This window comes from Chiloscyllium plagiosum, unplaced genomic scaffold (assembly GCF_037043375.1).
Source record: "Chiloscyllium plagiosum isolate Xiang-an unplaced genomic scaffold, Cpla_swu_hap1 HiC_scaffold_43, whole genome shotgun sequence".
Lineage (NCBI taxonomy): Eukaryota > Metazoa > Chordata > Chondrichthyes > Orectolobiformes > Hemiscylliidae > Chiloscyllium > Chiloscyllium plagiosum.
In genome coordinates this window covers 4,677,187-4,689,190 of record NW_028270181.1, presented here as the reverse complement: position 1 = coordinate 4,689,190, position 12,004 = coordinate 4,677,187, and the positions used below count along the sequence as shown (strand labels likewise).

Genomic DNA, 12,004 nt, shown 5'->3' with positions numbered 1-12,004 from the left:
TCGAGTTTTAGGAAAATGCCCTTGCTTCCAGAATTCTGCAGAAACAGTAGCTATTTGCATTTCTATAGTGCTTTTAAGTAGTGTTTATCTCTAGGGTATTGTTGGGTATTGTTAAAACAAAATTTTATGCTACGTGATGTAAACTGATATAAGGGCAGATTACGAAAGGCTTAGTCAATGAAGTAAATTTTAAGAGTATTTTAGGGGAAGAAAGATATCAGTTTGAAATCGAGATCTCTAGAAAGTTGAAATCTCAGTCAAGATCTTAAAAGTAGTTTAGAATGAGGAATGTATATGAAATACCTTGTTTTCTATGTGAAGATTTAACATCAAAGATTTCATTAAAAAAGTAAAACATTTTTCACAGTATCAATTTGGCAAAATGTCAATACAAAACAATAATCTGCATTGTTTTGAGATTAATAGTAAGATAGTTCAACATGATTATATACATAGGATCAAAATGTAGCTGAAGTGACTTGAGCTTAGTACAATCTTAAGGTTGATTAACTGGCTAATATGCACCCAAATGTTTATTGTTTATATCAGTCAATCTTGTCATTTGTTTACAAATGAACCTGGTTTGCTACTTTGACTGCCAGTAGATGAGTAATGGAGGTGACAATACAATCAAAGTGATATTGACATGAGGGTTAATTTGCTACATATTTCAATAACGCACCTCCAATAATTGCATTATGTTATTTAGTAAACTAAAAGCTTAAATCCTGCAGAAAAAGTGGTCCAACTCTGGCTGAAAATTGAAGGTAAAAATAGTACAAGATAAAAGGAATAAGTTTAAAATTTTGCCAAAAGAAGTAGTAAACCTGCAGATTTGGAGGATTTTCGCTGTGATATAGACTGGCCAAGAAATCGACAGAGAGCAAATAGAACATGAGTAAGCTAACGGGTCACAAAGACAGACTTTGAAAGTTGGAATTTTGAAATGTTAAAAAGAAATGAGTGAGAGTAAACTTTGGAGGCAAAGACAGCAGAAATTGTAATTGGAATATGGAAATAGGGTCATTAAGCAAACACTTTGTATTTGTCTGCATGGTGGAAGACATTGAAAACACCCCAGAAATCATGGGGAGCAAAAGATCCAGTGGAAATAAGCAGTTCAGGGACAATTTCTCCAGCACTATCTTTACAAATAATTAGAATTAGAATCCCTTCAGGCCCTTCAGCCCAAACTGAACCTCTGAAGAGTAGCCCACCCAGACCCAGTTTCCTACATTTAACCCCTGACTAATGCACCCAACTTATATATCCCTGAACACTGTGACAAATTTAGCATGGCCAATCTACCTAATCTGCAAATCTTTGGATTGTGGGAGGAAACTGGCGCAGACACAGGGTGAATGTGCAAACTCCACACAGACCAAGTCTGGAATTGAACCTGGAACCTGGCGCTGTGAGGCAGTAGTGCTAACCACTAGGCCACCATGCTGCCCATGGATTATAGGAACTTCAAATTGATAAATCCCTTCGATCTTATGGGCTGTATCCTAGCATTTAACTCTAGACAGTTACAGATATTGTAGACACTTGCTGAATTCTCTAGATTTTAAAATATGCCAATAGAATTGAAAGTTGCAGACAATCTGTTACGTGACAATGGAGGTAGTTTGTTGTTTCTTCACTATATCAGTCAGTTCACCCGATATCGGTGTTAAGGGAATAGTAGCTATGGTAACAGGGCACTTGGAGAATCATGTTATTATCAAGAGTCAACCTGAGTTTTTGAAAGGTAAGTGGGATTTGACAAATCTCATTTTTGAGAACGTAACTCCTAGTAATCAGAGTCCTGGATGTATTTTTCATGAAATAAAGATTGTAAAAACGCATGTACAGCAGAAATGAGGACATAAAGGGATTAAAGTTTAAGAATGAAGTAACCTTACTATAATTTTAGAGGACATGGAGAAACCAAACTTGATGTACCATTTACAGTTTTAATCTCGTTGCCTAAGAGGAAGAGTATATCACCTTTAAGAGAATGTAGCATTGGTTCATTTGGTTGGTTCTTGTGATGAGGGAATTGTGTTAGAGATTGAATAGAGAAGGACTGTATTCTCTGGAATTTAGAGTAGCAGATGATCTTATTGAAAAACGCAAAATACTTAAGGGGCTTGCAGGGAGGATGATTCCCCTGTTTGGAGAGTCCTGAGCTAGGGCCACACACTAAGGATAAGAATTAGCCATTTAAGACTATGTTGAAGAAAAACTTATTCACTTAAAAGGCTGTAGATATTTCAAAATCTCTCTAAAGTGTCCTAAATGCTTTCTCATTGAATATATTCAAGAAAGAACTTTGAGATTAAGGGATCTGAGAATATTGTGGAAATATGGAGCTAAAGGAGATCATGAACTATAATTGTATTGAATGGATTGGGCTTGAAGTGTCAAATAGCCTACTCCTGTCAGACTAGATTGCTGCAATCTTTGGCCTGTTGCAAATCATGCTGGCTGTGCAATGCAATTGAACCCAGTTTTGGGAATTTGGGTAGAGTTGGTGATTAAATATAGACTCATACAGCGTAGATACAGGCCTTTGGGCACATGAGGTTTGTGGTGACCAACAGACACCAAACTGCACTAATCATATTTACCTCCACTTGGTCCATCGCCTCCTATGCCCTGGTGTTTTAAGATGCTGCTTAAATGTTGTGAGAGTACTTGCTTCCATCAACTGTCAGGTCACACATTCCATATTTCTTCTACCCCTGTGGGTGAAAGCATTTTTTCTCAGATTTCCTGTAAAGGACCTACTCCATCTTATTTGTGCCCTCTGGTCTTAAACATATCTACCATAGAAGAAAGATTCTTATAATCTACCCTGTCTATGGCTCTCCATAAGGCTGTATACTTCAATCTGATTCTCCATCTGCTTCCTCTGCTGCAGGGTAAACAAACCCAGTCTATCCAGTTTCTCCTCATAACTGATACATGCTGGTGAATCTGCTCTGCATCCTCTCCAGTGCAAAAATGTTCTTCTGATAGTGTAGTGACCATAACTGCACATAGTATTCCAAATGTGGCCTCAACAATCTTTTCTAAAGTTGTAATAAGAGTTCCTTGCTCTTATATTCCAAGCTCTGGCTTTTGAAGGTAAGGGTCCTGTCTGCTGCCTTCACCATCCTATCTATCTGAGTTTATACCATCAGGGTTCTATGACTTGTACACCAAGGTCCATTTTTACCTCAGTACTCACCTATCATTCATTGTGTATGTCCTTCTCTTGTTAAACCTCCAAAAATGCATTACCTTGCACCCATCAGGATTACATTTTATCTGGCATTGCTCTGCCCAATTTACCAGCAGATCAATATCAGACTGTGGCCTGAAACTATCCTCCTCACTATCAACAGCTTCACGAATTTGCATGTCATCTGCAAACTTGTTAATTAAGCCTTTTATATTCGTATTTAAGTTGTTAACGTATAATAAACAACAATAATTCCAGCACTGATCTCTGCGGTCCAACACTGGGCACCGACTTCCAATCTCAAAAACAACTCTTCATCATCACCATTTGCCTCCTATTTGCAAGTTTTGGATTCAGTTTACAAACTTGCCTTGGATCCCATGGGCTGTTACCTTTTGAACCAGCCTTCCAGGAAGAACCTTGTCAAAGCCTTTCTGAAGTTTATGTAAACTACATCAACTGCACTACCCTCATCAATATATTTAGTCACCTATCTGTAAGTTTGCTTGCTGAGCTTGAAAGTTTTGTTATCATCAACCTGAGCAACAAATCTTCTCAAAAAAACTGGTTGCTGTTAACTCAATAGTTTTGGCACAATTTTCTATTTGTTCCACTAATGGCATTTACTCTGTGTTCTTTTAGTTCAGGCTTGGCACCATAATTATAATTGCTGCAACCAAGGTACTGATTCCCATTGATTCATTAAAAATGATTAATTTGGCCTGTGATCTTGGACTATATTATAATGGAAAACAAAGTGGCATGCAATAATTTTTCAAGATTCTGTTGTAGACTGGCATTAATGTATACACTTTTAGAAACCTACAGGATTTTCCAAAGAGTTTTCTGGTGCTCTAAATGGCTTTTCAAGTATTTAGTTTTCAGTAAATTTGGTGTAGTACTTATGGGTTTGACTTAAAAGTGGGTTAACTTTGAAGCATAAATATTTTTATAGATTTTTAAGCATGATGCAATGCAACAGTAACAAAGCAAAGAACTAATTCTGCAAAATGGATATTCCTGCACATATGGTTGCAAGAAGGGTGTTACCCTAGTCTGGAGGAGGCTAAATCATGAAGATAACCTCAGAATAACTGGTAGACTGTTTAGGATTGCGATAATGTGGAATATTTTCACAGTGAGGGTGTAAGTTCTTTGTAGTTCTCTGACCAAAGGGCTGTGAAGATTGTTATTGGGTATATTCAAAACAGATGCTATAATTTTTTGGTATTGACAATGTCAAAGAGATATGGGGCAGTCTCTGGAAATGGACTAAGGCCGTTAGCCATGATCTAGTTGATTGGTGAAGCAGATCTGAGGGGTTGATCGTCGGATCTGCTCCTGTATCCTGAACTGCACCTACATCATATTTTAACTTTGAAATGTTTACAGAGGTTGTATTTACACCCCATGGTAAATCCAGATCGTGAGTTGGTTTACTATAGTTAACTCCAGTTGATTCATCTGTGATATAGTATGGTTTTAAGAAGTACAATTTGTCAATTTTTTGTTATTAGAGATGTTGAGACAGAGGTGATGAGCAGTCTGTTACAAGCCAATAAAGTAAACATCTTGTCAGGCCTTGCGTATTTTTTTAAAGTTTGAACAATATAAGCAGCATGAATGGGTGTGGTCAGGCTCCACAGGATCATTGTTTTAGTTTAGCTTTCAGCAGTTGTTGGAGTTTTGAACTTGGCTGTGGAAGCTGTTATTCCTCTGTTACAGCTAAAAGCTGGAGTTCTATCTGCTGCCAGAATTGCATGTGTGACGATGTCTCTTCCTGAATTTTCCAGCAGTTTGTGTTTTTGTTTATGATTTTGAGCATCTGCAATCATTCAATTTTTATTTATTCTGTATTTATGGAATGTTACTATTATTGGAAGTGTTTGTTTGCCAATTAAATAATCTATTATTCTGTTAAATTTTCCACTTAAAGTTATACCAATTCCTCTTTCTTTTGTTTGTATTTTAACTGTACAGTTAGAGTAAAGTGGGTTTTGCTTAAAGCCGAGGAGTGTAACAATCGAATAATATCTGGAACACAGTACCTTACACTTGCCTTCAAATAAGAAAAAGTTAGGGTCTAGGACATTGAAGGGGGCTTGGTCTGGTCCATAACACACCACGAGAGTCAAATTGGTTTGCGGTGATGTCAAATATGCCCTTTCCCTTTGAGACCACTAGGTAATAAATAATATAGTCAATTCTTTCCCCTGGGATTAGCCAAGGAATGCCAACACTAAATACTCAGAACGTGTTTGCGAATAGCTATAATGGCATAAGATTGAGATTAAACTGTACTGTCCATCTTCTACATGCTGAACTCCACACCCAGCACAGGAATACAAAGGAATTTGCATTGTATTTAATTTTAGGTGATATTGATTAAGTTTGAATTAGATTGTAGTAATCATCCCTATTGGATATCCTTGTTTTTATAATTTATAATAATGTGGTTATGACTAAGAATGAAATTCTGTTTCCAGCTTTAAAAATAATTTGGGTATGTATTTTAATAAATATATACACACAACTGAATGCAATCCTGTCTTGGCAATTCTTATGAAGTTTCCATTTCATTGTTTGCAGATTCTTCACAATGATCGATAAAAGCATTTATATTGTGCAAGGTGAAATAAATAGTGTTGTTGGCGCTATAAAGCGAAATTCAAGATGGACCACTCATACTCCATTGGTAAGTTTTGTTGAGGCACTTTCCTTTTTGCTATTGTGGTAAGTTACATTGATGTAGGTTAAATGGTATAAGCGTGACTGATTGCCCAGTCTGTTGCAGATGATCTGTGAATTTGATAGCATGGCTGCACTTGTCTGCTGGTCAGAGTTTGAGCATAGGTTGTGTGTTTTTACAAAGAAACATGTCTCTTTCCTGGTGATGTTTGAGAAATGTCATGATTATTGATGTGGTGTTGTTCAACTGCTAGGATAAAGTGAGGACTGCAGATGCTGGCGATCAGAGTCAAAAAAGTGTGGTGCTGGAAAGGACAGGTGGTCAGGCAGCATCTGAGGAACAGGAGAGTTGATGTTTTGAGCATAAGTTCTTCATCAGGAATTCCCAACATGTGGCCGGCTCTTTATTTATCACATTCCTGATGAAGAGCTTGCGCTCGAAACGTCGAGTCTCCTGTTCCTTGGATGCTGTCTGACCAGCTGTGCTTTTCCAGCACCACGCTTTTTGACTTTGTTCAAATGCTACCTAGCCACTGGCAATAGGTGAAGCATGAAAACTAAATTTAGAAACAGTTTCATAATTTAGCCTTTCCAGGATGCTATTTTTCCAGACTGCCCTACTTTGCCTAGTATTAGGCAAAACCAAGAGGTTCAGCTGCTGACATTCCAGTGGGTTGAGTGCAACGAGGCAAAACGTCAAGAGCTCACTTGACTTTACAACACAGCCCACGTCCAAATGCACCAAGACTTTGAGAGTATCCAGGCTTTGCAGAAAAGCGGCAAGTAAGATTGTTGCCACACACATGGCTACCTCCAATCGAAGACAGTCCGTCTAGTGCCCTTTGAAATTAAAAAATGTTACTGTCACTGAATTCCCCATTGTCAATGTCTGAAGGTTTACCATTGATTTTAAAAACTAGACTCACAGTATTAATATAGTGGCTACCAGCCTTCCATGTGGGACCTTGTCAAATACTGAAGTGACATTAACTGCATTACCTTCATCAATATAATTATGATGTAGAGGTACTGTTGTGGATAAAGTTTTAAAAATCAAAATATTTAGTCACTTTTTCAGAAAACTTGTTGCTCTTAATTTGGTAGTTTTGGAATCAGTTAATATTTGTTAGCTAGTAGCACTTAATTTTATTGTTTCAATTTTAGCACTTATAAATAATTAAATAAATAAAGAGTCAGCCACATGTTAGTAATACTGCACTAGGTAACACATCTTCTGGCTCCCCAAGCGTGTAAAGCACAAGTAAAGAGTGTGATGGAATGCTACCAAGCTGCCTGGATGAATGCACCTTCAAAAGCACTCAGTAAGCTTGGTAGTACCCAGGACAAGGCAACCTGCTTAATTGGTACCACATTGACAAATAAGTATTGCTTCCTCTACCAACACTCAGTGACAGCTGTGTATATTACCAAAAAAATACACTGCTGAAATTTGCTGAAAATCCTGAGATAGCACTTTCCAAACTCACGGCCACTGACATCTCAAAGTACAAAGGCAGCAGATACATGCAAAACCACCACCTGCAAATTCCCCTCCAAGCCACCCACCAGTTTGATTAGTAAAATATTGCCATTCCTTCCGTGTCGCTGGCTCAAAATCCTCGAGTTCCTTCATGAAGGGCATTGTATTTACATGTGCCTACAGCACATGGACTGTGGCGTTTTAAGAAAGCAGCTTCTGAAAGGCAATTAGGAATGGGCAATAAATACCGAGACGGCAATACAACACCCACAAGTGAAATAACCAAAAAAAATTAGCATCACTGTGGACAAGTCCGTGCTGGATCCAGGATAACTGCTATGCTCAGTGTGTTATTTTGCTATTCTGAGCATCATAAAGCTAAATCACTGGCATCAAGTGTGACAAAGGAATAGCTATCATGTTGTCCCAAACACTGAAGGACAGAGGTCACAATTCAAAATAGCCACAGGAGAAAGCATTCACACAATTAAACCCATTTTTGCTGAAGTTGTATGATTGTCATTATTTTTCAGTTCTAAAATATTAAATGTCATTCATTTAAATTCATTTCTCAAGTTTGAGAGTTGAAATCTGCATATCAACTGAAGCTTCTTTGGTTCGGTTAATTCCTAGTTTTCCAACCTTATCTTTGCTGGGAGCAATGAAGAGAATAGTTCAAGTAACTTTGTGTTCATATTATCTATTTAGCATTGCAAGATAGAAATTTCTTCAGGGTCCACTGTTCTTTTATGTCACCCCTCTACAACTTCTTAGATACTTGCTCTTTTTGTTGTGTAGTTGTGGAGTTTCTGTCGTCCTTCGCTGTGTCATTAAATAGAACATCTTCCATGTTTGTGCCTGGGCCCAATGTATTGGCAACTATCACACCATATGCAATATCAGAGATGCATCTGATTCTATCTTCATCTGAAAGGCACTGATTTCAGCAGAAACTGCTAAACTGGAAGTTGCTTTTGTCCTTTCTGTCCAGGTACTTATTGGCAGTTGTTATGTTCCAAATGATTGTATTGCGAGGCAGCATGCCAAAGTGGGTTATGAATTTCTTTGGATTCTTGTATACCGTTGCAAACTCAGTAACAAACATGTTTATTAGTTTTCTAATAAAACTTCATAAATGTTTCTCGTGTGGGCAATAATCCTTTAGCAGGATGTATTTAGGAAGATTCATTTTTCTGAATGACAGATTCTTAACTTGTATGTTGCATGACTGTGTCATGGCAACATCTAATTTTCCAGCTCTGATTCATCACATTGTCAGTAAATAATAGTAACATTGCTGGCACTGTAGGGTACCAAGAAGAGGCTAGTTACTCGAATGCTGAAAGAGGGAGAATTATTAGGATGTACCAGAGCATTGAACAGATTTGTCTGATTCTGGCTACAGAAGAGTGTAGGGAGCAACCATGATGTTTCATCGGAGTGTTACCTTTTTTAAAAAGGTGAGTGCAAAGAAATACAAGCCAGTGAGTCTGTTGTGATTAGAAATTTTTATTGATAAAGAAACAGATTACTTCTCAGATTTAAACTGTAATTGTCATGAACAGGAACCGTCTGGTTCTGCGAATTTCTTGTTTAAAAGTCTGCGTTTACAGTTCTCTGTTTGGAACATGTGCTTGAATGAGATAAAAAAATGTTTCTGATGGAGTTGTGAAAAGTTTCTGCTTCCCTTATTTTTAGAGTGTTGTTTGTAACAATTGTAATCATTCAGTATAATTGTGTTCATTGTTTGAGGACATATTCTCAAGCCATCCCTTATGCATGCTGGGAAGTATGTGCCATTGCCTGTGCCATGCTTAGCAAAAGATTGATAGAGAGCTCCTAACCCCTGCTGGCTGAAAGCTAATGATTGGAGAAGTTTAGAAATTTTTTCAGAAATGTTAGTGACTCATTCAAATCCAAGCTCATGTTGAGTTCTTTAAAACGTAAACTTACATTGTGATACATTCTTCCACAAACTGTAATGAAAAAGAAATCTTCATATCTGCCCATTTAGAAATGTTTTGGCACATCCAATGATCTTTATTACCACGCATAACTAGAAAAATAGCAAGCAGAAACATTTTGCCCATTGACTCTGCTCCACCATTTAGCATTATCATGGTTGAACCTCTATCTCATCACCATACTCCTGTTCTTTCTCTGTACCTCTTTACACCTTTAGAATCCAGTAATTTATCAATTTCTTTCTTTTAACCATATTTGTTGACTTGGCCTCACAGGCATCTGTGATAGAGAATTCCACAGGTTCACTATCCTCTGACAAATTTCTTATCCCAGTCCAAAATGGCCGATTTGAGTATGCTGAGACCATGGCCGTTTGCTTTGGATACCACCAGGCAGGGGAAATGTCATCCCTGCATTCAGTTTCTCTAGTCCTGTCAGAATTTTAACATTTCAATACAATCACCCTTCTTTCCTTTGAGCTCCAGTAAGTACAGGCCCAGTCAACTGAATCTCTCCTCATTTGACAAACATGCTATCCCTGGGAATCAATTTCGTGAACCTTTGCTGCATTCCTTCTGTTGCAGTTATGCTTTGGATAAGGTGACTAAAAGTATTTTAGATATGATCTCACCAAGGCCCTGTACAGCCGTAGTACGACTTTGTTGCTTCCATACTCAAACCCTCTTGCAATGAAGTTCAACGCATCATTTGCCTTCCTAACTGCTTGCTGCACCTTGATGCTTGTTTTCTGGTGTACAGGGACACTAGGTCCTTTTTGTACACTAATCTTTCCCACTGTATCACTATTTAAATAATACTCTGCTGTGCTTTTTGTTCTGTCAAAATGGCAACTTCACACTCCTCCATGTTACACTGCTGTGAATTTGTCTACACACGCAATTTTTCTTAATCTCCTTAGTGCACACAGCCCTACTTAGTTTTGTGCTACTAACTTACTTCGGAATTTATTCCTTGTATATTTTTGCGTTTATTTATTATTTCAGTGGAATTTTAAATCGTTGATTCTTTTAACCTGTAAAATCAGACTTTTGTTTAATATTGAACAGTTCAAAAACAGGAAAATGGTGGAAGGTTGCAACGGATCTTGATCAGATGGGCCAATGGGCTGAGAAGTAGCGGATGGCGTTTACTTTAGAAAAATGCGAGGTGCTGCATTTTGGGAAAGCAAATCTTAGCAGGACTTATACACTTAATGCTAAAGTCCTCGGGAATGTTGCTGAACAAAGAGACCTGGGAGTGCAGGTTCATAGCTCCTTGAAAGTGGAGTCGCAGGTAGATAGGATAGTGAAGAAGGTGTTTTGTATACTTTCCTTTATTGGTCAGAGTATTGAGTACAGGAGTTGGGAGGTCATGTTGTGGCTGTACAGGGCATTAGTTAGGCCAGTGTTAGAATATTGCGTGCAATTGTGGTCTCCTTCCTATCGGAACGATTTTGTGAAACTTGAAAGGGTTCAGAAAAGATTTACAAGGATGTTGCCAGGGTTGGAGGATTTGATCTATATGGAGAGATTGAATAGGCTAGAGCTGTTTTCCCTTGATCGTCAGAGGCAGAGGGGTGATCTCATAGAAGTTTAACAAAATGAGGGGTATGGATAGGATAAATAGCCAAGTCTTTTCCCTGGGGTGGTGGAATTCAGAATGAGAGGGCATAGGTTTAGGGTGAGAGGGGAAAGATATAAAAGTGACCTAAGGGGCAACTTTTTCATGCAGAGGGTAGTATGTGTATGGAAAGAGCTGCCAGAGGGAGTGATGGAGGCTAGTACAATTGCAACATTTAAAAGGCATTTGGATGGGTATATGAATAGGAAAGGTTTGGAGCGATATGGGCCAAATGCTGGAGGTGGGTCTAGCTTGGGTTGGGATATCTGGTTGGCATGGACAAGTTGGACTGAAGGGTCTGTATTCCGTGCTGTACATCTCTATGACTGTACAACTCTATATCAAGCAACATTTGAGGAGAGAGAAAAACAAGTGTTAACATCTCATAGGATGCTATATTGAGTATTTCCAGCAGTTTGTTTTTATTATTTCAGATTTCCGGCATCTTAGTTTTTTTATATTAGTCCAAAGTGAGAAATTTAGTGACTGTATTATTTCATTTAAGGGATTGCTAATTTCTGGTTAATCAGGCCGGGTGCTGGCAGGTGGGACTAGATTGGGTTGGAATATCTGGTTGGCATGGACGGGTTGGACCGAAGGGTCTGTTTCCATGCTGTGCATCTCTATGACTCTATGATTCTATGTTGGTGCAGATAATGGAGAGAGCATAAGTCTCTTGGGTGAACTGCTGCAAAGTGGTTTGAATGGCCACCAGTATACAATATCAGAAAATGTAATAAAGATGTTTAGTGATAAGCCAAGTGTGCCAGCAATGCTCTTAAGCTTGTGAATGGTAACCCAGTACATTGAAAAGACAATTTCTCCAAGGCTAAAAATTGTAATTGCTTTTATTTATTTGTGGAGATTCTCAAACGTTTACTACTTCAACTCCCAGAATAAGTAAGAGTTAATTTTAATCACCAAAATAAACGCTTTCAGCACAATTAGCACTGAAATATTTCTATATGGAGCCAATTAGTATCTGTGTGCTTTTGGTTGTTTTTCATGTCTGTCTTGGTTGGAATTTCTGTTCCTTGATGTTA

The 12,004-nt window shown here is 38.1% G+C and overlaps 1 protein-coding gene across 6 annotated transcripts in view; it reads left to right on the top strand.

The window, feature by feature from the left end:
• gbf1 (golgi brefeldin A resistant guanine nucleotide exchange factor 1) overlaps positions 1 to 12,004 on the top strand; it is a 264,652-nt gene that overhangs the window by 1,052 nt on the left and 251,596 nt on the right. For 5 of the 6 annotated variants that reach the window (XM_087982453.1, XM_087982455.1, XM_087982454.1 and 2 more), the window contains exon 2: positions 5,798 to 5,903. In XM_087982453.1, the coding sequence (XP_087838579.1) occupies positions 5,808 to 5,903 (96 nt within the window). In that variant the 5' untranslated portion in view covers positions 5,798 to 5,807. Of the gene's footprint in view, positions 1 to 5,797; positions 5,904 to 12,004 lie in introns of those variants that run through there. The other variant, XM_087982456.1, reaches the window with a different exon arrangement.